This window comes from Leptosomus discolor, chromosome 6, assembly GCF_034619465.1.
Source record: "Leptosomus discolor isolate bLepDis1 chromosome 6, bLepDis1.hap2, whole genome shotgun sequence".
NCBI classification, from domain to species: Eukaryota; Metazoa; Chordata; class Aves; order Leptosomiformes; family Leptosomidae; genus Leptosomus; species Leptosomus discolor.
This window is the reverse complement of record NC_141396.1, coordinates 52,515,322-52,542,170: the sequence shown is the minus strand read 5'-3', so window position 1 is coordinate 52,542,170 and position 26,849 is coordinate 52,515,322. Positions and strand designations below refer to the sequence as shown.

Genomic DNA, 26,849 nt, shown 5'->3' with positions numbered 1-26,849 from the left:
TCTCCTTACCACTGATGTAGTTATCTAAGATGATTCCTACTGTTCTTTCATTACTAATAGGTCCTACCTCTGTTGTTTCTTATGTTGCAGTGCCAAATATGTTGGTGCTAATCAACCCTGCAGTGAAATAGCTCATAATCCTAGGTGTTCTTCTGCGAGGATGGCATTGTATTGAAGTGTCCAGTTGAATCAGTGTGGTTTGTTTCAAAGCTTAGCCAGGTACCTTGGCAAAAACACAGCTCTCCCTTCTAGAAGAGCCTCTCAGACATGACTATGTGCTCTTCAGGTCCTTTCTTTTCAGGTGAAACTTTGAACTGCAAGGATTGGAGAGGGAGTGAAAAAATCTCCTTGTTTCTTTTCTGAGAACTTCAGAAACTAATAGACTGTATACAGGCAATCAATTTTACAGGTTTGGTTTTTTTTTTCAGTAGATTGCAGCCAAGTCTATAAATAAAACCACAATTATCTATGTTATTTTTACACTACTACTGTTTCCTGAATTGCAAGTGTGTTTCGTTGCTGCTAGTGATAACTTAAGCATATAAAGCTCACCCGTTCATGAGTTGCTAGAATTATAACTATATTGAGGTGGCCTTGGATTTACTAGGATTTGGATTTTAATTCCACTCTGACTGTAGGTTGAACATTCTAGTGTCCGTCATGCATATGATACCGGGCAGGTAAATGTAACTTTGAGGCATCGTTAATGCTGTACGTATTTGATGGTGTTATGTGAGGATTTACAAAGGATTTCAGTACCTTTACTGTTATGTTAGGAGATGTATTAAATTATTGCTAGCAGACTGGGAACAAATGTGATGGAGTCCATCTTGGGCTTGCAAACTTCAGTTCTGTAATGTGTTAATGACTTAACTGGAGAGCTGATAGAGGGGGAAAAAAATCCTATTTAATGTGTATGAATCTTACTGATTCTGCTTTGTATAATGATTTTTCTGAGTGCTTGAGTTCTTCTGGTCATAAACCAACAAATTAAAATACTTCTCCAGTAGTGTGAACCCAATGTTTTATTTTCAGACGAGCTGGGGCATTTTTTTCCAGACATGAGTATGCACGTAACCCAACCTGTACATACGTATAAGCTCAGTAGAGTGATATTCATGTATCAGTGAAGCCAAGTTCTTAAACTTTGAAGTTATTTATTTCATGTCAACTCCACCCATTCTAACTCTTCTTTTTGCTTTGCATATGGTGTTTTGGTCCAGACAATGTACGTGATAGGTGTTCTGTTGGAAATAATTTTACCTCAAAGTTACATCTTCTTTCTTTGTGTTGGAATTCTGAGTTTTGTGATATACTGTGTTGTAAAAGTCTCTAAAGGGTATGAGTTAAATAACAAAACATACGTTGTAGTGCGAACTAAAAGACCCTCTCACATGAAGGCAAGAAATAATTCAGTGCTTGATTAGTAGAGTCATAATGACTTTGATGCATTGGAAACACTTTGTTACATGTTATGTCACTTTTTTGTTTTTTTTTTTTTGGGAGAATGTTTTGGGTGAAGTACTTCTGAAGATCATAAAAAGATACTGTGGTTTTCATGAAGCGGAGTTCTCTTCTTACTTGCATGTCTGTTCTCAAAAAAAGTACCATAAATTAGTTGCCTCTGTTGTATCCTGGGATCTAATTTGTATAGTTCTTCCAGCAATGAAAACTGATTAATCTTTACAGCTAGTAATCTTAATATTATCTTTAAATAGATTCCTTTAAAGTTTAAATAGGCTTGCATCTCTGTTCATCTTAATCCTTCTGCCCTGATAGGTAATCTTTGAAATACTGCTGAAATCTGAGACTTTTGAGCAAAATTTATAAAATGCGAGGCTGTGTGACAGGCAACGCAATCAAATGTTTATTGTTTGTTTGTTTTCATCCAGCCACCTGGGTGCCTTTTGCTAGGAAAGTAAATGTGGATTCAATTTGAAAATTGAAATCCCGTAAACGCTTGAAGAAACTAAGGTGATAAAACTGATGGAGTAAGGAACACCTGATGTTAAATAGACTTCTTTGCTTGTTTTTGTTAGTTGTGGTGATAATAGATAAGGACAATGCTGGATGTTGGGGCTTATCAGTGTCTTGGTACTCTTGTAACTGTTTTATATTTTCCTATAAACGTACCCATTTATAACTTTGGCATGTGGTTGTGTACATATTTTGCAGCTTGCCACGCAATTTAATTGTGCAAGTGGTTGTCATGGTCCACTCGGTGGATTCTCGTGATGGTTTGTTTGCTGTGATCTCAAAGTACAAAATTAAGGCAACCACGACAAAGGGGTTTGCTTGAATTAAACAGTGAAACTTTATTGTTTGCCCGTAAAGTGGCGTGTGACAGGTAAAGAGGGTGAAAGGAAAGGGGAAAGTAAAGTGAAAAGAGGAAAGAGATTGATAGCTGCCACCACGGGTCCAAGGCATCCCTATGGTCCCAGGTCCAGGCAGCATCCTGCTGGTCCTAACGATCGTTATGATTCTTGGTGGGGAAAGCTTCCAAAGTTTGGTTGCTGAGGAGCCCTTTTTCATGCCAAGTAGCACACCTTGCTCTTCCTCTGTATCTCCGCCTCTTCTTGGCTCCATTGATGCTGATCGATCCTTCTTGATAACAGTTCTCAGGCTTGACCCTGATACCGGAGAACGTCATGACACTCTTTAGCCAAAACAGAGCTGTCTTGCCTCTACAAGGTTCCCTCTTTCGGCTGTTATCTCCCCTCACAAGGTTTCTAGAAGGAAGAAGCAGATACCAGCACTCTTATCCTGTTGCTGTTTTCTGCCAGATGAACCAGTTTTTCAGCTCTCGTCCTTGCTCTGTCCAGGGCACAATGGCCTTACAGCCTGGCATTGCATTCTCAGGATCACCAACTGTATCTCAGGCAGGCTGCTGCAGACTCATGTCAAGATGTTAGCCTAACTTTTGTGGTTACCTTACTGTCGATATCCCTGATGACAAGGTTGAGATAATGCTGTTTTCAGACTGACTCTTACAGTGGTACACTGAAGAAAATGTTGGAAAACAAACTGAATGCTTCTGAAAACTAACTGTAATAATTAGTCCTAGCTAATTAGGTATGAGTTGTTTTTTAATTGCCTCCTATACATCAGAAGAGTGAATGATATTGCCACATAGGGTCTTTATCAATTTCTCTGTCCATGAGCACTTACAGGGCCTATGAAAATCGTTAGCAGGGTACTCTTGGTGCAAATTTCTGAAAGCAATTTCCTCATTACTTGGTCAGGTTTATTCCTGTGTGCCGTTCTGCTAGACTTGCATGCATTTTGGGGATCAGTATAGCAGTCTGACTGTCTGCAGAAGGAGGGCAGGATGGAGGAGATGGGAAGAGTGATTACTCAAAAGTTTCTTCCCTGTCTTTGGAGAGCTTTCATAGGAGGAAGAAATCTGGATAGAGGGTGTCTACCTGTTTTGCTTAAAAAAGTTCAGTGCTTCTAGAAATATATATAATCACATCTTGTTTTGTGGTGTCGTATCATGGATGGACTAAGAATTAAAGGAGGTAAATTCTTTTGGGTTTATCATGGAGAACATAAGAAAATAACCGGGAGTTGACTTGAGACAGGTGCGCTCTTAGGTTTATTACATTGAAGCCGAATTTCACAAAGTCTGTTTTGCCAGCACTAATACTTGTTTCTTATCCAGGAGTAGGTAATTCAAACAACTAAAACCAAATAAAACATTGAAAGAAAGAAATATACATCTAATCCTTCTGACAAGGCTTTGCAAAGTCTGTCCCCCTAAGGACACTGTGGGCTATTGAGATGTGGTAACATTGCTCTGGGAATATGGTCACTGTGTCTAGAATAGTAATCTGTGGTTAGAGTCTTGTCCTTGATTCACCTGAAAGTACCAAATACATGAAGGTTAGCGGGTAACCTGTCCCAATAATTAGCTACCCTTCTAATTGTTACATTAGCTTTTTGCAGTTTATTTTTTTGTTAAATTTCTTGTAAAATAAATTGTCCTTTTATTTTGCTGAATTACCATGTCCTTTATATCTGAAAAAAATTGTCCACAGAAATATTCATGTACCGGACATTTTCCTGATACTGTTAATTTAGACAGTACACTGTCTTTCAGTATTCCCCTGTAAAGTAGGTACTTGTTTTCAATGAGTCTTGTAACACTCTTCTAAGCTCCAAACTTTTTAACCTCTTTCTGGAGTGGAAGCTTCGTGGGTGTGTTTTGAGATTTGGGTACCAAAAAGTGTATTGTTTTGCTAATACCGTGAAAAGAAACAAACCTCAATTTTCTCATCTTTTTTGCCATTTTCCTCATCAGGCAGTAAACAATAAGCCTGCACAGGTGCACTTTCCAGTAATTGGGCCTGAGCTGTGTGATCAGGTATTTAAATTTTTCACCTGAAAGTTTTATCTCAATAGTAGCAAGAGCCTGTGGGTATTTTCTGGTATTATCGATTCATGCCCAATCCTTGCTCCACAGTAAGTTACAGATGAACCTTATGGATTGTCTTCTAAAACTAAGAGATACAGATGAAGTATTTGAAGTAGTTATTCAAGGTGAAAAATGGTTTGTGACTTCAGTGGAGAAGTTGATTTGAGATTATACTGTTTGCACATCCTTTGCAGTTATTTGCTTGTGCTTGCACTTGGTTCTGGAAGTTGATGTTGAAAGTAGGGGAAGGGAAGAGGAAGCGTGGGCAAATTTGGTTTTGGTTTTGAGGCAGAGTGTGGTGAAGCTCTTGCCACAAGTGGTTCTACCTAACTTTTTTGCCACTCCTTTTTGCTAGAATCAAGTAGGCCTTTGCAGGGGTACCTGATCTAGGATAAACTTGTTTATTTGTGGCCACATTAGTTTTAAGGTGGATCAGTTGCCCCATTTGGATTTGTTGAGAAGGCATGTACTGATGGAAGAGAGAGGGTGTGAATGAGGAGAGTATAGGGCTCTCCTTTTTAGCAAGCTTAACAGGAAGAAGCAGAATGGCAGCTGCTGCCTTTGTTCACATGGGGCGAGGGTGGGAAATACTGTCAGGGAGCATGCCTGCTTAAGGCTTGTGTTCCAGCTGTCCTGGGTGTCCATGTAAGTTTTGTACAAAATGATGGGCCTGTAGCCTCCCACACAGACCTGCATTTACAATTTATGCTGGTTATTGATGGTAGCAGAGCAGTTTACAGTACTCTGTAAGACACTCAAGTCTGAAAGTAGGTTAGGCCACTGTACTCCAGTCTGTCACCGCTGCACTGTCACAAATCTTCCTTCTGTGGACTCTGGTGTCCTAAATTTGTTCAAGTTCACAGGTTTCTACAGTGTGTTTGTCCTTTTCTTCTTTGTTTGTTGTTTGCTTTCCTGCCCAAAGTGTTCAGACATCACTGGTCTGATGCAGCCTCTGAAGCTTGAGTCTCAAAAAGTGCTTCAGTAATCTGGCTCTCTTCAGGGGCTGAAACTGGGTGTCTCAAAAATGCTACTTGGATTGGAATTAAAAAAACAAAAAACAACAACAACAAAAAACACCCCAAAAAAACAACCTTAGTTACCTCATTTAAGCACTAGCATAACAAATATAAGTGTAGTTATGAAAGACACTAGATTTTTTCCCAGTTAACTGGGAAGAATAGTTCAGTTTTAAAAAGTTATTGTATTTCTTTTAAAAGAATATTGAGAAGAGGGACCTTTTATCAAGGCTTGCATAGAAACTATTTTCTGTTCCTAATAAAAACTATGCATACAATAGTAAATACTAAATACTAGAATTAAAAAAGCATTTATAACATTTCTTTTTCATAATTGTTAATTAAAATTTCTGCAAATTTTTCTTACCTTTAAAATCTGAAATACAGCTGTTTGCTAGTTATCATGACCTGAGTAAGGAATCATAACTGTCAAAAATTTGCCATGTAAAAACTGACAGTATTTTTGTGTTTTAGTCTTGAGAGAAATGGAAAATAATAAGCAGCACAAGTAGAAGAAAATATGTTTCACTTAAAAATATCTGATACTCAGATATCATTAAAAGAACCCCCCTAATATCACTCTAATACTAGTCAGCTGCTCAGAATTTAGCAGTTGTTTTGCATATACATGTATGACTAATATGGCAGTATATTATATACCCAAGCATATTACACACCAAGCAAATTCTGACAGTGATATCAGGCAACTGTTTGATACCTCAGTTACTAACACTGTACTGTTTTAATGTGATGTAAGGTCTTTTAAGATGAAGTCATTCATATTTTAAGAATTTCATACAGACCGTAGTGGCATTGGTTAAAAGAGGTTATCTTTTGTGATATGGAAGACCTTCCAGAATTCCAAATTTATTTTAAAGAATAGCTTAACTTTGCTTGTTTTGATTAGAATATTTTATTTCTATAGGTACCTCAACACACAGTTTATTAAGAAGAACAAATTGACTGAAGCTGATCTTCAGTATGGTTACGGAGGGGTGGATATGAATGAGCCATTGATGGAAATAGGAGAGGTAGGTATCTCTGAAAGTGGGAGTGGATATAAACTGTGTTCAGAAGCGCTATAAGTTCAGCTTTGTCCTTCTTTTAAATTTTGACTTTTTTGTGTCACAGAATCTGAGTAGTTAAATATGGTAGATGATGTAAGCACTCAACCCTTTGTAAAATGAGATTACATTTTTCATGTAGAAAAATATATGACCTAGGGGAAAAAAAAGAAGAAATATGAAAACTATTGGAGAACTTCAGTTTAAAATGTGATAATAGATACCGCTTTGCAAAACAGCTTTGGTTTATTAAGTGATACTACTATCTAGAAAATGTTTTTAAGAAGCAGCACTTTTGTTTTTGGAAGCCCTTGAAATACTTCTAGGCTTCTGGTTTTTTGGTGTCACAAAGTGTACTGTTTTTGAGGTTAGTCTTCTGTATATCTTATTTTCTAATGCAAGCTGTTTTGTACTTCTATTGTAGTAACTTGGATAGAGATTTTGAAAGAAAAAGTAGACATTCTATGCACAAAAGTATCATGTAGGGAGGGCTTAACTTTTATTAAAAAAAAAAATTTTGGGCAGGGTGTTGACACACTAAGCTGGAGAGGCTGAAAATAATTTTTAAATACCTGTAAAATGTAAAAAATTGTCATCAGGACAACTGTGTTCCGAGATACCACTCTGTGCACTTCAGCTATGCAGAAGTGGTGCACATCATTCTGTCACTTCGTGGTTACTGTTACCATGAAATATAAGAAAGACAATTTTACAGTAAAAAAATTCTTTCAAATTTTTCAAAACAAAGTGTTTAAGAAGATTTTGAAAACACCTTTTCAGTCTGAATTGGAATAAAACCACAATCCTGAATACAGTTGAGTAGAAACTTTTCTTCTGAATGCTTGTCTGTGTATCTGTTTGCTTTGTGTCTGTATGTATACACACTGCTAGCTGGAGAATTCATTTTATTCTGTCATTATCTGTAGGGTTGTATTGGGTTTTTTCCCTTTCATTTCTACACTTGCCATCTTATCTAAAAGGGAAGTGAACACTTCTCTTTTGGTTTGGAAAGCTAGAGAAAAGGCTTTTTATTTCCTTAATGTCAGAACTTGACCTATCAGCAGTTACTGTTCTAGCTCTTGGATTTCATTGTTTTACACAGGAGATCTCTGCTGCCTTTAATTAAGATGTGATGTGCAAAGAAGCATCTTCTGTGCTTCTGACCCAGAAATATGATATACTTTAAGTCAAGGCAATTCAGGAAAGGAAATTCTTTTCTTGTCTACCTGTGCTGTCTCCAGGGCTTGCTAATGAGTAGCATCTGTAAAGGCTTATCAGAGCTTGGGAGTGCATACTGCTGCACTGTTTGTGGTTCCTCAAGATGGCATAAGTGTATTCCTTATTTCCTCAGGCTGAGATTTAGGCGAGTCTGTTCCCATGATTGCTGGAGGTAGTCCTTAACTCTGTGTGAATGACTGTTCAGCTGCTTTGGGGGCTGGGAATAGGTCTGTTCTTGTTCTTGGGGCTGGGGGATGCTGATGTATTAATGAATTCTCCCGCCATTTCAATGTGCTACTTAATTCTGAGGTATCACCTGAAGGGTGGTAGTGGCAACTTTTGTCCATAGCTTTCTGCCCTGCCTTTTTTTTTTTTTTTAGTATTCTGTTTTCCTCCTGTTTGTGGAATCATAAGTGGGATGGAAGCACACTTTTTTTCCAAGCTTCCCAGCAGTTGTGCCTAGGATGATGCATCTCTAGCTCATCATTCGGGCACGTTATGGGGAGGTCAAGCTTCTTAAACTGTAGCTGGTAACCTTTGTTTTTTGATGAAGATGTTTGGGTGATGATGTCTGGAATTCTACTAGTGAGTTTTTCATTATCTCACTCCCCAAGACTCCTTCCATTTCTCTTTACCAAATACTGTTTTTGTAATCTGTAGTAATAGGAGGTAAATTTTGGATCTTGAGGCAGTAAAGTTAATCTCTGTTCATTGCAGGTGTAGGATTAGGTTTGTGACAGTTACTCCTTTGCTCTGTAAAGGAATAGAGACTCGAGTCCTGCCCTCACGTAGTTTAATGCATTAAATTGCAACACTATTTTTGGTTAATTTGTTGCCCTAGAAATAAAGTAGTTCATGTTTCTGGATTTAAAAGGCACTCTCCAAGTTTGTCACATCTTTGTTTTGAAAGCATTTTCTTTTTCATTATGAATCCTGTTTAGGATTCTATCTTATTCTTTGGATTGCACTAGGGGCTTTAACAAAAGTCTTTATTTCAGTTGCTCATTGCTTTAAAATGGAAGGAATTATCATTTATCCATTTTTAGATGACTAAGATGATCTGTCCTTTATCTATCCAAGAGCAAACATACTTATTTTATATATAGTTCTTTCATCTCAGCATGAAATTACAGAAATAATGCCCAGTATTTGTAGAAGCAGAACTGTATTCTTACGTACTGAAGTTTCTGTCTCAGTGTGACTCCTGTGCGCTAATAAAACTTTGGGAGCTTTTCAGTAATCTTAAACGAGTATGTGCTTGCTTGATTCTTCTGGGATGTGTAACAGTAGGTACGTACAAGAGACCAGAGGTGCGTATGTGATGTGTATGGGCATGGCTTCAAACTGTTTGTCATCCAGATAAGCGTTACAGACATTCAGTAATGATTGTAAGAGGAAAAACACAGGATGAGATCAGTTTATGAGTAGTCTGCCAGTGCTTGCAAGAGATTATTTTTTTCTGTCCATGTGGTATGAATGCATGGTGAAGGATACCACTCTTCTGAGTTGAGCTCCAATCACCGATTTCAGACTTCTGAGTTTTCAGTGACTCTGTGTGAGTCCTGAGCTAGACTATAGTTAGGATGTGCCTTGTGGTTCCCCCCGCCCCCAGTCATGGGTCAACAGATTCTGGAAAATAGAGGAAACTGCCATGTTCTATATAGTCTAGGTGAAGAAGTAAGATCAGTCCCTCTTTTCAAGGAGAAAAAAATCTCTTGAACTAATACATCAAGTGGCTGGATTAACCTGTCTGTAGTTTACTTGACAAGAAAATTCCAACAGGCGACTTGAAGCTGCTTCAGTTTGGTAGATCGTATGTGAGAGTGACCATGCTAGAGACTGCATTTCAGAGACCATGTTGTAGAATAGTTACCTGAGGTCATCCCCTTCATATCAGAGTCACAAAATATGTCAGTCCTGTCCTTTTTCTCCAGAACTAGCTTTTTTCATCATTCTCTTCTGGATAAGTTCCTGATGTCTTAGGGAAACTGTTTTCTTCTAACTGTTCTACTACCACTGCCCACAAGACAAGATAGTGGAAAGCACTCCTAAGGCAACTTTGGTTTCAAAATGTTATGTCTTTCGATCTATAAGCAAGCCTCTTCTTTGAACCTCTTATGATGCAGTTGGGTCAGCTTTACCTCCCAGACCCTGCACTACAGCATGGACAGTGGATAGCTGTCGCAGTGGCAGACAGAGCAAGCTTTACTTGTCTGCTCTTCAAAAGGGAAGGTTTATTTTACAAGGCAGATCAGATCGGATACCTAGTCAATAACTAGATGCCTGCTTTCAGTTAAGACATATCTGATCAATATTTTGATTTTTACAGCTAAGGACCGATTAGTTGTGTCAAAGCTTTCTTAGCAGTAATATTCTCTCTGTCCTTACTGATTTTGGCAATTTTATTTTTTCCCAGCCTACTACTCATGGGTAGGTGTTTTTAGAGATCTCAAATGTGTGGGTATTCCCCACACAGGAGGGCATCACATTATTCCCTTTGGGCTTTAAATCTGATTTTGACTTACATGTAAAAACTCCTTTGAACAATTACAGTTGTGTTTTTATGGGGAGCAATTACTTCACCCACAAGATTTTGAGATATTTGAGTCCATTTGACCGATCCATCTAATGATATATTATGAATAGGGTGACCTATCTCTAATATGAAGGTGATTTGAATTCCATTTAAGTAAAATATTAACTTGTTGGTGACTTTGCTTAAGCTGTATACATCTGAGTTTGGAGATGTTCTCTGTATGTTGGATATAAGGTTCTATATCTTTGACTCTGGTCTCTGACAAAGGCCAAGAGACATTCCTTTTGTCAGCTGAGGCTTATTTCGCTATTGTTTTTAGAAATGCTGGTGTACACATTCAAACACTTCAGGTAGAAAGGCATGTTACTTACCTATTACTGTGCAGATTTTTTTTTTTGTAACACTCAAAACCTGTCCTTGTAACCAGCGTACTTAGAGTCCGTATGTGCATTTGAGAATCCTTGATAGAGTAGAGCCAAGGAATAAATCAGTCTTCTTAGATGTGTAGGAAGAATGCAAGCTGGGAAGCATGCATTCCGACAGTACCTAACTAGAAGTTCTGTGTCTGACACTGCTAATGTGCAGATCTGTGTGGTATTCATCCAAATGCAGTCAGATGCTCTAGATGAAAAATGCTAACATAATATATTAATATATTGACCAAGGGGGGAGGGGGTGGCAAACAAAATAATTTAAAAAGGAGAAAGAAGATGGTATCTAACAATTTCATTTTTAAAATCCTGAATGGGGAATTGTGTCATCTTTAGTATTGTTTGGGGGAGGGGTTTGGTATTTTTTTATTGATGTAAACTTGTGTTGTATCCTGACAGCTAGCTCTTGATATGTGGAGAAAATTAATGATTGAGCCACTGCAGGCCATCCTTATTCGGATGCTCCTCCGAGAAATAAAAAAGTGAGTCCTTGATTATTTTTTGCTCTTACATGGTGTGGGGGTGTTGCACATTTTTACTTTGAAAAGTCTGGGGACTTTGACCAAATTCTTTTATGTGGTTTTTTTTGAAGGTAGCTTCTTACCTGATGATGATGTTCTACCAGCTTTTCTCATTGTAGCTACATATTTGTGCTTTGCATGCGTAGAAAAAGATTCTGAAAACAGTTAATTCACTGTAAACCAAGGGTAGTTATCTTTTCTGCAGCCCTTCTTATCAATAGGATTGGGGAGTAGTTAGGATAATTCTCCAGGTCCAATAGGATGCCTTTGGCTTTTTTCTCCACCTGATGCTGACTGCACATGGCTTCTCTGCGGTCAGTAAACACAGGGACCAGGAGTTACGCAAGGATTTGCCAAAGCCAGAAAAGCTGTGTTGGTTTGCATGGGACCCAAAACAATTCTTGCTTGTCTTCTGGGAAGACTTAAGTTTCTGGGTTTCTGTTGTTCAGATGAGTGACTTTACGTAATATTCTTGGTGCTTTATTTGAATGAAATGGAAATAATTGGGGGGTTGTACATCGAGGGAATTATTTTATTTCTGAATGTCTTTGCTACTTTTAAATGAAGACCCTGGTTGTTACAGTACTTGGGGCTTAAGTTTTGATTTAAAATGTTTTATACTATGTAGCTCCTAGTTTATTTATGAATAAACAGAAATTTTGAAATGTACTGCAGACCTTGTGTGTAGTTGTGAGTTCCATCAGTTTCTACACTTTTACTGCTGTATAGGGTAGCTCTGGAGTTGCCTAATGATTGGGTTTTGGTTAGTTGGGGTTTTTTTAAGTGATTCGGTGCCTGACTCAAGTGACCAAGCCTAGTGTAGGTAAAATGAAAGTGTGAGGTAATTTGGCTGATTGAGGTGCCTTGGAAATGCACTTGGTCAGTCAAAAAGCTATATTTATAAGGCATTAAAAATCTAATTTTAGTATTACAGTTTTATTTTTCTTTCCTGAATTTTTTTGATGACTGACATGATGTCCCTTTCAGATGGTATTTCTGAAGCCAGCAAGTATTTATTTGCTTTCAGTTGTTGAACCATGTTTCCTTGGTAACCTATTCTAATACTGCTTTATCTATGTTTGCTACCATAATTTATTTTTACTAAATGAAGATGCCTGTAATTCATGGTGAAGAAAATTCTACTTCATTACATTAAGCCCAGTAACATTGAAAACTCATTTTAGTCCAGTCTGTATATTTCACTGGCGGGTGGGAGCGGAAATTTGTGTTAAAACCTTTTTCAAGAGACATCTGATGCCTCTTAAAAGTAGTGGTATGTATTGGCCTTGAGGCTGACTGCAGACCTCATAAGGGTGTTTAGACCAAGACTGTCACTGGCTCTGTGGGGCATTAGATCTTGAGATTGTGACAAGTTGATGTTATTTGTTATTAAACCATTTGGAAAGTTTTAAATAAAACTTGAGTCAGTGTCTCTAATGGTTGGGTCTGTATTTTTTTTTTTCCACTCTGTTATTAAGGATTCTTCTGTGTGATCTCAAAGAAGTTATTTCAACTCTGTTGCTCAAAACCCACGTCTAACAATTTCTATTAAGTTTGTTCTAGCTACTTTGTGATCTGCCTATCGTAATGAACTATATAAGAGAGAACTTATTATAGCTGTTCTTCCTGGTATTGTGAAGTGTAGGGCTTGCTATGGGTATTCAGAGGATGGCCTTTGCAGGTAACTATAGGCTGAGTGCTGTTCTTTGCTATGATTCTGGTGGTCAATACAGTTTGTAACAGGCAGTTTTAAAGACTTTGCTGCAAATGGCTGTTAAATGTCTTTTGGCACTGAGTTCAGCAATTCGGGGATTAAGCAATGTCTTTGAAGAAATGGATATCAGTAAGTTACATCTATCAGAGGTGCAAGAATATGCATGGGAAGTTTATTACCTAAAAAATTTAATAAAATTACTAATACGTGTGTATAGTTAGAAACCTGTTGATTAGATGCCTTCTTAACTGTAGTACTTAAGTGTGTGCATGGTTCAATCTATTAATGTTCTACAAAAAAATTAAAATCTAAGTAGACGGGACAGTTGAACTTCTTATAACCAGAAGGTTTTGCACAGTGTACAACAATACGAGGATACAATGATAACAAACATTTTAGTCAACCGGTTGTGTATAAAAGTATGTTTATTGCTCTACTGGAAAAGGTAGGGGGAGCAGACAAATTTTGCTTTCAGGTTTCATTTTATCAATGTATTTCACTGGAATTTTAAAAAGGCTTCTGACTAAAATCTTGAGCACACCTACTTTTTAGAAGCTATGAACTTGTGCAATACACTGTACATTAAAATTAACAAATATTTTTGGCACATGAAAAATAAATACAAGTAGTGACTTGTGGTTCAGCTGAACAAGATGGCTAAACTGATCTAAGAGTTTGCTGGTGCTGAAAAGGAGCAGGGTGTGCTCTGCTATCTTTCTTGTGCTGAATTTGGTGCTCATCTAGTCCCTTAGTGAACCAAAACAGCTAATATGACAGAAAACCATCTTGGCTGATATTTCTGCAGATTGGCATGATGAGCCAGTTCAGCAAAGAATTAGATGAGTGCCAAAGCAGTGCAAGAGGGATACAGAGGCCTATGACTGAGCAAAAGGGAGCAGGATTAGCCCCCTTCAAGAGCAGAGAATTCTTAAATCACTTAAGCCTGTCTTGTCTGACTGCGCTTCTCTTAAAACGGAGTTCTGAATATAACACACTTTCTTCCCCCTCCCTCTAGCCCAAGCACTCCTCCTACAAGGCAAGCTGAATATCAACTTACGCATTTTTGTTTCAACACAACAGGAAGCCGGCAAGATCTTGAATTGTGAGAAAATTCATCTATGAAATTCTTAAACAGAAATAATTTGGAAATCATTCAGGTGCTATCTCAAATGACAGTGTGATGAGTACAGACTAACCAGGAGAGGCTTCTCTACTAAAGATAACTAACACTTTCTAACTAACTGAACCTATTCCTATCTAAGCTGATACATTATTTATACCATTTGTTTGAAAGGAAACCTCTTGGAAGTTAATAACTCTTTTAAAAATCTTCAAGACAGGCTCTTTAGGTCACAGTGAATTCTGTAGGTAATTGGTCTCAATAGGCCATTGGTTTGACACAGCAGAGCACTTCTTTTGAATGATGGAATTTTCTTTTAATGAATACAGTATTTATTGTTGTACCTTAAACTTTAAATATGTTCTATGGGGTATAGTTGTACACTGTATGGTACGTATGATACGTGTTAAACTTCTGTTGTTAGCTTTAGCCTTAAGATAGGAAGAAGGTGGAGTTAATATAAAACAGCACAATGTTCTTGAGCTTGTGTTTTGTAAGTTTCCCCATTTCTTTTGAAAAAAGAAACTTAGCAGAATTAGTCAAACTTGTGTTTCTAGTGCTTTATCTTTTTTGTCCAGATTCCCCGCCAAACAACATCATTCCTTTCTACCCTCCCAGGATGTCCTGTGACATCCCTGACTCAAACTGTGCAGCAGCTGCTCAGTAGCTGTATGCATCCATATTGCTTGCTGACTACTGCCATGAAGGGGAAAATGTATACTGAGTAGACTTCCACCTTGGTGGGGTCACTGATTTTTCTCATTTCAGTTTGGCAGACACTCTTATTACTGTTGTTACAACTTTCATGAAAATAATTCTTGAAACTTCTGTCAAATTTTGTTGAAACTAGCCATTTGCATTACAAATTCTTGTGAGCAGAGTGCCATTGGTGTAAACAAAAACCTGAAGATGCTGCCAAAGTGGGAAGAGTGATAGTTTTGTGACATATGCTATTTATCTTGGAAGTAGTGTAGCTTTTCAGATAGGTTCATGATGAAGTTCGTAACAGTTCTGTCAATAAAATTTGTGACAACTTTGCTGTAAATGTATAATACCCACTGAAGAAACCTATGTTAAACTACTAAAAATTCTGCAAGTGTGGGGGGAAAAAATTGGGGAGCGTGGGCACCTGTTAAAAAAAATAAGAAATACTTACATGATCCTGGCAGTTGTTCCGAACTTGTCATTTGATTGGCAACCTCATCCTCACTGTCTCTGTATTCAGAAGTGGATTTAAATTCTTTCTATGTACTGCCAGCTACCCAAAAGGCAGACAAGGCTGGTGCCATGTTGTGTTCCTTTTCGTCTATAGTCTTCATGCTGTCTGACCTCTGCTTTGAAAGCCTGTCTCCTCCCTCGCAGCTCTTCTGTAGAGCATCTACCTCCTGTAGTTTTACAGCTTTTTCCCAATGATACATTGACCTTTGAATCCCTTGGGCCCGACCTTTGCTGCCCCCTCTCCTCCTGCATCTGTGTGGGCTAAGGTCTGTGAAGTGGCCTGTGAACTGAGCAGAGGGGAGCTGGGTCTTCATCTCTTATTACAGTAGTGCTTCTTGTGTTTGTGTCACCAGTATCTTTCCAGGTCCAGAACCCTGCGTGCTAGAGGTGGACTGGACTGTCTCTTGGCAGAGCCCTGCTTTGTAATAGGCTTTTAGTTATGTAGCTTCCTGCACTCCATGACAAGGTGCTATGTTCGTAGGCTGCATGCATCCTGCAGTTCACCGTGGTTCTGGGCCACTCCAGGTGAAGCTGGGTCCAGGCCCTGGTCTGGTGTTACACTTCCCTTTTGTGATGTGCTGCTGCCTCTGCCGTCATATAACCAGACCCAGCAGAGGGACATTGGCAAGAACACAAGGTGTGATTACATGTACCCGAACTCAGATGTATTCTTTGGTTCAGTTACCAGAACCAAGGGAAACCTTCCTGTCTCCCAGGGAAAAACAAAACAAACCGACCCAGACCATCCCTGCTGGAGCAGATACCCATTAGGTCAGCGCATTTGTAATGGGTGACCAAGCTGCATAAACCATACAGTGGTTGCTTGTAATCTGTTAGAGAGCTAGTTCTTTCCACCCATCATGACCTTAAGTTTTCAGGTCTTAGGACACAGTAGTATTTAAAAGCAATATATATAATTGACAGTGTTGTGAACATATGAATATGGTCTGGTGTATGTAATATGATGACTGCCAGTGTGGCTGGCCTGGTAAACCTCCCTAGCTCATGAGCATCCTCTGGAGTTTTTATCAATTCTAAACCAAAATGAATGAAATTAGAAAAATTAATTCTTCCCCATTCTACCCCAGCCTAGATGGCTATATGGTAATGTTTGGGTTTGAAGTATTCTTGCTGGCTTTACTTTTTAAATTTTTTTTTAAATCACTGATGTAAATTACTCTCCTACACCAATGTAAGTTTCTAACAAAGAACTTGTCTTTTCAGTGTAGTCTGGGTAAAGAAAAAGTTCTTATTCTATATACGTGCATGTGTACATGTGTTTAAAAAAGAAAAACCTTTGAAATTACTACTGCTGATGCTTAAGTGTAAATATACTTTTATAAATCATATTTTAGTCCTATTTAACACCTTAGGAGTTAAGCAGTATTTATTGCTTCTTTGTGAAGTGTATGTGAAAGGTGTCTTTTTTAGAACAGTTGACATTTTAAGAAAGTCTCTGCTGCTGTGAGTGTGGGTCTGTTATTTCCAATCTTTGCAAAGGTCTGAACAGTTTTGAAGTTTTTGGCATGTCAAAGACTTGTTTTAGTTACCTTTGTTTTCAACTGAATGGGACTCAAGACAATATTTTCTTTACTTGATCTCACCCATTTGAAGCTAAGAACTTGACTGGAAAACAAAGTTTTCCTTTTCCGATGTATGATTAAAAATTGTGACAATGCGCCAAGTGTGTTGGTTGTTCTACTTGACATCTACATGTTGAATAGTAGATACTCAGAAAAGAATATAGCATGCCTCTTGGTGTGATATTGACAAAAATGATGGGTTTTGGCAGGGGCAGGAGTGTGAAGGTAGTCTGTTTGATAAAGGCTACAGGTACAAGCTGGAGCTTGTTGTAACTTTTAAAGTAGTTGCTTAGAGTATGTGATTTGGAATACTTACATCCTGAGCAAACACTTGGAAATTTCATGCCCTGCAAATGCTTTTGAATAACTTATGAATTGTTATCTGAACAATTTAAATATGTAGAAGAGAAAGAAGAGTGCATTTTTATTTTAAGATTAATCATCTTCAATTTTACCAATCTAAGCAGAGGCACTTACTGGAAAATGTTTGCATCCAGTAATGTTTCATTCAGCTATCAGATATGAGTTACACTAGATACCTACATTCTCATGAATGTTTGCTTTGTCTGTTTCAGTGATCGCTGTGGAGAAGACCCAAACCAGAAAGTAATCCATGGGGTTATTAACTCCTTTGTTCATGTTGAACAGTATAAGAAAAAATTCCCCCTAAAGGTAGATGGTTCTGATCTATGTTTGTAATTTTGAATGTTAATCTAGTATGTATATTATTTGTCCTGTAAAATAAAATTCTCCCTTTTAGTTTTATCAGGAAATTTTTGAGTGTCCTTTTCTGAATGAAACAGGGGAGTATTACAAACAAGAAGCTTCAAATTTATTGCAAGAATCAAATTGCTCACAATACATGGAGAAGGTAAGAGATTCTTCTGTACACATGCAATAACTAAAATCTAATATTGTCAATTTACTGTAATACACGTTTTCGTGTACAGTTCCCATAGTTGTTCTTTGTTGCATAGTTTCATGCAGTTTAGACTATGCTTTTTGGTGGCATGGTTATTATAAACTACAAACCTTGCCTATGGATGGACTGTCAGCTTTGTCATGATAAATGATAAAATCAATCACATGAAAAGTAGGAAAAAAAAAAAAAAACAAAACCAAACCACAATCCAGAACACATCAGCTTGGTCAGTATTGCTTCTTCACTTCCTTATTTTCCTTCTTTTGTAGTAGCATAAAATGAGCATTTTAGCAATATAATGGTTAGAGAAGGCTATATGGTAGAGTTGTTACAGAGCATCGTTAAAGAGTACATACTCTGAGGTGGATTTTCTTTTGCTTTGTGAATGCTCTGTATGAAGTCAGGTTGTGGTTAAATTACTTACAATTTTTATACCTTGCTTGAGAAAGCAAAGATTAATACAAGACTAGGAGTCAGAGCTGTACTGTCCACGCTAACAAGACAGAAGAGTTGAAGAGAAGGCTGTGAGATTGCTTTTAACCATAAGGTAATGGTTGCACACCTGAAATGAAATTCAGGGATAGGCTAAGACTTCAATTAAACCAAAAGAAATGCAGATTAGTTTTGTCTATCATTAGCAGTCTGCAGCTGCACAACTTTCACTAAGTTCCCCTCATATTCACTGGATATAAGTACTTTTATGTCAGTATGCATATGACTTGTTTTATGATAATGACTATTTCCTTCATTGAAATGGTAGAGTTTTTGTTAATAGCTCAGATATACTCTTATACCTTTTGAGCAGATGTTTACATACAGGCAGATGAGTTTGGAACAGTAGAGTGATTTGTATGGTCATATAATTAGGTATTGAGGTAAAACTTTCTCAAAAGGAATAAGTAGTATAGTAGGAGAAATTGGGAAAGACTGGTCACAAAGTTGAAGGGAAGAAGAAATTTTGAGAAGAGAACTACTGAGTGCCATCAGACATCTAGTAGTGACTGAGCCTAGTCACTACTCGGAGTAGATGATTGTATTAATTCAACAACAGCCTGATTCAAAGAGGAAATTTAATTTTTCAGCATCCCAGACAAGTTCTTTTTTGTTACTTACTCATGTGTCTCATTCTGCATACATGCACTGTTGTATATTCATGGTTCTTATTGGTTGTTTGTATTTCATCAGATCTCAGTTTAAAAACTTGTCTGTAGGTTTTAGGTAGATTAAAAGATGAAGAAATGCGGTGTCGGAAATACTTGCATCCCAGCTCATATGGCAAAGTGATTCATGAATGCCAACAGAGAATGGTAGCTGATCACTTGCAGTTTCTACATGCGGAGTGTCACAATATTATCAGACAAGAGAAAAGAAGTGGTAAGTCTCAATAGTCACAAAAAGCGGGGAAGTGGTTTTTGTTTTATTCATTTAGCTTTGCAATTTGCTGTCTTTATTCAGTGACCTTCTATGCACTGAAGCATTTCAGCTGATTTATGTTACTTATCTAGAAAGCCCAGTTAAACTCTGAATGACATTTTTCTTTTACCTTGTAATTAATTTTCATTCTTCCAAATACATAGTCAAAACCTTCTTCTTACTGTTAACAACCCTTCTTTTGGCCAGCTCTTCTCTTTGCTTGTCTTAGTCGGCTTAAAACCACACTGAAGTCCTGTGTCCTGTAGAACTGATTGTATTTTATGCTTGTGTTTTCATTTGTAAACCAATGGCCCTGTCTTTACAGTTCCCTTCACCATCCTGTGACAGGTCAGGATTATAAAATATTTTGGCTTCTTTTCATAGTCACTTCTATTGTCCTGAATCTTTTGTGACCTCTCTTCCCAAATGCTTTTTACAGAAGCAGGTGCTCTTATAGTTATATTCCTTGCCTGACTAAAAAAATTATGCTTCCTGATGACCTCATGCCTCTTACCCTTGAAAGAAAGCTCATTCTTGCATGGAAGATGGTATCTATTAAGTGAAACAAATTACTTTTCACAGTCAAACTTAAATTGTATCAAATAATAGAGTTCAGTTTCCAGAGTGTTTTGCAAATTTGATTAGAGCTTGGATCCTTTTTTTGCAAAAAAAAAAATAAAATCATAAAATAGCAGTTACTTACAGCTTTTCTAACCTGAGAAAAAATTTAAGCCACCACTGGGGGAAAACAAAAAGTCAGGAAGATATCTAAACAGATTTTAGTCAGCTGCTGCTAAGGGAGATTTAGGGAGGGCAAGGATTGAAATAAACTGACACAATAGTTTTCCATACAAGCCCACCTCTCCTCTTGGAGTTTCTTCTAAATAAGCAGTATTGGAAGAGTGAGGTAGTTACAATGGCAGTACTCAGTAAATACTGATATTAGCCCTACTCTTTCCTTTTTTTGTTTTGTCAGTGATCCAGTGTATGTTAAAATTTTTTTTCAAAACAGCTGGTCTTGTTTCAGTCTTTGAAAAGTTCTGTGTGAAATTATGATACTATATTAAGTGTTGATTTTCTATAAAAATGTATCTCTGTTACAGACATGGCAAATATGTATACTCTACTTCGTGCTGTGTCAAGTGGTTTACCTCATATGATTCAGGAACTACAAAACCATATCCATGATGAGGGCCTTAGAGCAACCAGCAATCTTTCTCAGGAAAATGTGAGTTTCCTTAGCAGCTGAAATTACTTATTTGATTAACAGTCCTCATGCAATGTTTACCCTTTTCTTTTTAGTCTAGTCTGGTTTTTTAAATTTTGTCTCTCTGAAATTAGTTTGGAACATTACGGAAAAATTGTGATTTCTATGCAGCAGCACTTCTAGCTGTGCAACACATATCTGTCCTGAGAGTTGATTGTTGTGATCTAACCAGGAACAACTGCAGCTAGATATTTCTCATTGTTGTTTGTTTAATGCTGTCACGGCAAGTAGGTCCTTTTGTTCCATGTATGTATTTTTTTTCCTGAATTTCTCTAAGTCATAGTGGCATTTGCCATTCTGGTATGTTAGGAACCAAGTATTCCATTTAGTTTCGTTACATGTTATTTGTAAAAACTTGACATTCTGTCCTGATTTCGGTGTGGTGTTTTTCACTGGTAGCTTTCTAGTCTCACATTTTCATGTAATTTCTGAAAATAGTGTAGCTTAATTATTTTACTAAAGTGTGTTAAACTTTTTTCAATTCATGTGTATTTAAATTACTCAATTCCATTTTTGTTCCTCTAGCATTGCTGTTCAGAAATAAGCAAACCAACAAGCTTTCATTTGGCATTATATTTGTACATGTATAGATCTTGCTATCTAGGTCTGTACTCCCATTAGAATGGTGACTTTAGCCCTTCAGTGTTTCTGTCTCTAATAATACATAGATATGAACTGTTGTAAATTCACTCTTTTATTGACTGCACAGGAGTGCTTACTCTTCCACAATTCCTGTGTGCATATTGAAAGGAGAATGAAGTCTTTATTAGTATACTTTGCTTTCAAATTATTTAAGTTTATTGAGCATGTTCTTTCAACCTAATAGTGTCTACACAGGGAAATGAATGCAGAGTCATGAGGATGATGAAAATTCACAGCCTTCTGTAGATAAATTCGAAATGTGAAATACTTGTTCCACTCTGAGGATTAAGTGCTTTGCCATCAACACATTTTTAGTGTGTGACCTGAGAATGCACTTGGGGAGTCATGTGATGCGGCCAGTGCATGGCACGCTGTTGCATTGCTGCCTGCCAGCTTGTGTGTTAGGGACTCCTCTAATTCATATCAGTCATTTCTATACAAAATGCTGTGCTGAAACGTGGCACACGAAATTTGGTTGTTAACTGTCCTACGTAGGAAAATTCAAAGGATTCATCCGGAATCTCTGTCTCTGAAGTCAGTGTGTAGGAAAGGCAGCAGTTTATTTCAGTGGGTTTTTGGCTTGATTGCTGTATTTACATGTTAGCGTTAATCATTTTTGAAAGGAATACTAAAGGATTTTAGGGTATGATGGAAAAGATTAGACAGCATGAGCAGTATAGACTCAAATCTGTTTGATAGCAGGGCTGTAAATGTAGCCATAGACTTTTTATTTCCAAAACATGCTCAAGCCCCGTGGTGTAACATACAACAATGCAGAATCAATCCTTTCAGACTTAATTGCTATAATTGTAACTTATAATAAAAAGAATAATCAGGGAAAAAATGTACAACTAACACAGATATGTTTGTGTGTAGGTAATACTACGTTTCTCACTAACTTGCTTTCTGTTTTATCCACCTTTTTTAGATGCCAACTCAGTTTGTGGAATCAGTTTTGGAAGTACATAGTAAATTTGTTCAACTCATCAACACTGTTTTGAATGGTGATCAACACTTTATGAGTGCCCTTGACAAGGTAACTTTTACTTAAGTAGAAAAAGCATTGGAAAACAAAATGCAGGACCCTGTCTCAAGCTCACCAGAATTCTTCAGGACATCAATACATGTTCAAAGATAGAATTCTTAGGCAGTTTTTCTAGTTTAGAAATGCAGTGGAACAAAAGACAATCCTGTGTTAAGGGAGAAGATACTTACAAAGCAAACCACTTTAATACTTCAATGTTTTCTGAAAGAAAGAGCTTTCTTTTCATAATTTAAAACATAAAAATGTAGGTGAGCCACTTAATGTAAATTTAAGTGCAGATAATAAATAGACAAATTATGGGTTTGGGGAAGTTTGGTGACTCTTAACATGCATTTGCACTTGAATTTGCTTGCTGCCATAATGTTTAAAATCTAAATGCTGATAGCATTACTTACATAGAAGCTTTATTTAGATTTTTGAAGTTGACTACAAAGAATATCTGGAAACTTACATTACTTCAGTCACTGTCACGATAGCTAACTTTTGCCCGGAGAGAACTGCACTTGCAGTTAAGTAAGCCTGCTTAGCAAAAGAGGCTTGCCGCTTTTTTCTTTGAAATGCATAGCCATGGAGGTATTTCAGATAACAGTTCTAATCGTTGCTGTGGTTATATAATTTATAATTATAGGTTATATTAATATATTAACAACAACTAACATTCACTATTATTATGAATGTTATTAAATCCTGTAAAATATGCCTGGGCTCTTGAGGGATTGAATGGCTCCTTAAAAAAGTACATTTTATCTAACCCATTTTTTGATTTCCCACTTGTATCCTTCTGTCTTTCCTAGACAGTGCACTTTGTACTTTCCTGTCTATAACTTCCTGTCATAGGATGCATGTGTACATTTCATTGCTCTTTTGTGGTGTTTACAGTAATTGCAGTTTGTAGTTAGGGTTGTTGTCTAAGCTGTGATAGTTCTTAGCCAAGGTTAATCTGGGAAGATTTAGTGATGAAGATACCAGCAATAATATAAATAGTAGTTACCCATCTGTATTTGTGATATTCATAAAATAATTATTTAGTATTTTAAAACAAATACTTATTTCAGTACCGATACATTTCTGTCTCAATTGCAATTAATGTTGTGTACCAGAAGGTGGAGTAATACGAGATTGAGAACTACATTTGCTGCCACATAAGCGATGTACTTTTTCCTTAGATACATCAATTCTTCACTTCTGTGGTCTTTGTTACAATCAGTATTTAGAATCTTAATCTACTGTCAGTTTTTCATGGTGGATATCAAAACTGCCGTTGTTGCTTCCAGTATTATTGCACAAGAGTGCTCTAAGCTTCAAAGAGTTTCATATTTCTTGTCAAGTCATGCATTCCTTTTCTTACAGGGATTCTAGGGACCTGTTATCAAATATTGGAATGTCAAGGCATTGCACAGAATAGTTGCTTTTCAGTTCTTCTGTATAATAATAATAATGTTTTCCTTCCATAGAAGAAACTATAATTCCTAGGAGGTATGGTCAGGCAATGTTTTTGGTTCAGAGTTAGTTTAAAACGTAAATTTGAATGTGATCTGTAGTTTAGAAACTAATCATGATGATTCTGATATCTTTGTTTACAATTTCCAGTTCTAAAGTGCCATTGTCTGTGTGACCTACTCTAGGTGGCCCTGCTCTGGCAGGGGGGTTGGGCTAGATGATCTTTCGAGGTCCCTTCTAACCTCTGATATTCTGTGATTATCTCCTTGCTTTCCTTTTTTGTCAAATTCAGGTTTTCTTCAGCTACCATGTTTTCTGTGTTGCACTGCTTTGGATTTCCACTTTCAACAATATTTTTTCTCCTTTTTAGTCTATCAGAAAATCCGACAACTAAAAGATCTTTCCTTTCTTACTGTTATGAGCACACCATGTATGTTTTTCAGGTCAAGATACACATTGTTGATGTAAGCTGCTGTTGATGTGCTGCTGCTCAAATCTGCTTTATCTGCAATTATTCCTCAGTTTCTTTCCATCCATACTTTTGGACCATACATATTGCTGTATACCAAAGACTTCATACTTTTACACTTTAAGTTTCTAATCAGAACTTAATTTGTTCTCCTGCTTTCTGCAATTAGCTTTTAGTTAAATCTCAGCTTTAAAATGTTCAACACAAATTCTCACAGAGCAGTAGTTAAAACCCTTTTATTCATTGATTCTTCATGATCCTCTTTTGTGTAGTTCAGTTTCAGTCTTAGGTGGTCTTTGCCCTGAATATTTTTTTGATTTCTTCAAATTTCATAAAAGAAAAGTTTTAAGTCATTTACATCTTTGCTCTATGTTCCTATGTAGGCTTTGACATCAGTAGTTAACTATAGGGAGCCCAAGTCGATCTGCAAAGCACCTGAGTTGGTAAGTGATATATATTATTCTAGAAAGTAGTAATACTTTTTTATAACTGTCAAATGAATGGGCATAGGGTCCATCACATGAATATCCATTCCTCACACTGCCTCAGGTGTGTATTTCAGCAGTAATAAATAACTTAACCTGCACACATGTTTTCTGGGTGTGCAAAATTGGTGCAGCTGTAATTTTTTACATAAAATTTGTATTTTCTGTGGATGTAGTATGTATTGTTTACCTATGAATACAGCCCTTGTAATAGAACATCAGACTGTGACATATTTCATGCTTAAACTTTTGTGTAGATGTTTGGAATACCTTGACATACATTCGTTCTCAAGCTTGACAAGTAGGTTTGGGTTTGTTTTTTTTCTTTTTCTAACTTGAGCTGGCCAAGTACTGTGACAACTTGTTGAAGAAATCAGCAAAAGGCATGACAGAGAATGAAGTAGAAGACAAACTTACAAGTTTCATTACTGTTTTCAAATACATTGATGACAAAGATGTATTCCAAAAGGTAACTTCTGATATTCAGTAACTGTTAAAATGTTACATTTAAAGTGTACTTGAGCAATGTGGTTATGCTTTTAAAAATCCTCGTATCTGATTTTTTTTTATGCAGTTCTATGCCAGAATGTTGGCAAAAAGATTAATTCATGGTTTGTCTATGTCTATGGATTCTGAAGAAGCCATGATTAATAAACTAAAGGTAATATAATATTCTTGTAATGCAGAATAAACAAACAGGGGAGTATGTAATGTTGAGAGGGAGCAGCAGAGGGTGTCAGAGGTAACTTAGCAATCAGTAGATCCTGTTTCCAATGGCTGAAAGGAAAAACTAGTTTCTTGGTAGTCTATGGTCAACTATCACCTAGGCATTTGGGATTTTTATGAGGTTTTGGGTAGTTTTATTAAGTGTGTTCAAATAACTCATATTTACATTACAAAAGTACTGAGGACTTTCATAAAATTGAAAGATAGAGCTAGTTTATGAAATAACATTTTTCATATGAATCAATACATGGAAAGTGAAATTAAGATAAATCTGATAATTTTCTTTTATAATGTTTGTTTTCTAGTGTAACTAGTGTTCTCTGTAAATAGTATAACAACATTTCTGCTGACTAGATTTTCATATTTCAGTAGTGAATATGCATGATTTATATAGTAAGTGCTGTTTTCACTGTGAAAACTGTTACAATATTTCTTCACAGCAAGCCTGTGGTTATGAATTTACCAGCAAGCTCCATCGAATGTATACAGACATGAGTGTTAGTGCTGATCTCAACAATAAATTCAACAACTTTATCAAAAACCAGGACACGATTATAGATTTGGGAATTAGTTTTCAGATATATGTTCTACAGGTACTAATGTATGTTTATTACTATTGAATTATTTGCACTTAATTTTTATGTTTTGGTAACAAGTGAATGATTTTTCTACCTATGAATACTTCTCAAATGCAGACTGGTGCCATGTGATCATTGTGGAATAATTTCTTTTCCTAGTGTTTCTTTTTAAAATTAATCCACTAAACAATAGTGATGTAAAATGCCTTATGTTCTTGTCTTGAATTAATACCTCAGTGGGGTATGCATAATGAGCAGTAAAAAATAAGCAGTAAAAATTCTGGTGTTACTTGAATGTCTTATGGTATAATATGCACTATAGATCTGTTTAATAGTGTTATTTTATGTTAAAGTATATGTTGTATGAAAATGTTAATGCTTTTCTTTTTCTTGATACTTTAGGCTGGTGCATGGCCTCTGACTCAGGCTCCTTCTTCTACATTTGCAATTCCTCAGGAACTGGAAAAAAGTGTACAGATGGTAGGTTAGTAGGAGGCTTTGTGTAAACATGTGGAAAATGTGAAATAACTCCCAATAAAAGATCATGACTGTAACAGAGAAAAACCTGAGCTGCTTCATTTTGTTTGTTAATCATGGCTATCCTGTTTGAATTCCATATGAAATTTGGGAGGGTCACCCAAACGACCTACTGAATTTATGTATGTATTTGCATAACTTGTCTTTATTTTTCACATCTCTCTTCTACAGTTTGTGGTTGATGAGGGAGTTACTAATAAATACAGTCAAATTAACTGGGTTGATTCTTAGCTTTAAAACAAATTCCTGATATTTAAAGAAAAGAAGATTTTGTTTCTAATATTAAATCTGAACAGATTTAATAGCAGATTGAAATGCAGATACAGGTTTTCCTTGTCCCATGTTTCGTAGGAGCCATTCAAAGTCAAGCTTCATGCAAACTTCTGTAAAGCTAATTTTGCAAATTCTCAAAGCAGTAAAGGCTTTACTTTGGCCAAATAATCTTTTTATGTGCTTATTTCTGCTTTGTGGAGGTGGAATATTTTATTAC

At 36.7% G+C, this 26,849-nt stretch overlaps 1 protein-coding gene across 2 annotated transcripts in view; it reads left to right on the top strand.

Annotated features, from left to right (window-relative positions):
* The window catches only part of CUL2 (cullin 2), a 53,180-nt gene that overhangs the window by 12,585 nt on the left and 13,746 nt on the right, over positions 1–26,849 (top strand). For both annotated transcript variants that reach the window (XM_086467436.1, XM_086467437.1), the window contains exons 5-17: positions 6,356–6,461; positions 11,079–11,161; positions 13,930–14,016; positions 17,411–17,507; positions 17,596–17,706; positions 18,969–19,131; positions 20,274–20,398; positions 22,008–22,115; positions 24,417–24,476; positions 24,859–24,987; positions 25,093–25,179; positions 25,685–25,837; positions 26,225–26,302. In XM_086467436.1, the coding sequence (XP_086323562.1) occupies positions 6,356–6,461; positions 11,079–11,161; positions 13,930–14,016; positions 17,411–17,507; positions 17,596–17,706; positions 18,969–19,131; positions 20,274–20,398; positions 22,008–22,115; positions 24,417–24,476; positions 24,859–24,987; positions 25,093–25,179; positions 25,685–25,837; positions 26,225–26,302 (1,387 nt within the window). The remainder of the gene's footprint in view (positions 1–6,355; positions 6,462–11,078; positions 11,162–13,929; positions 14,017–17,410; positions 17,508–17,595; positions 17,707–18,968; positions 19,132–20,273; positions 20,399–22,007; positions 22,116–24,416; positions 24,477–24,858; positions 24,988–25,092; positions 25,180–25,684; positions 25,838–26,224; positions 26,303–26,849) is intronic.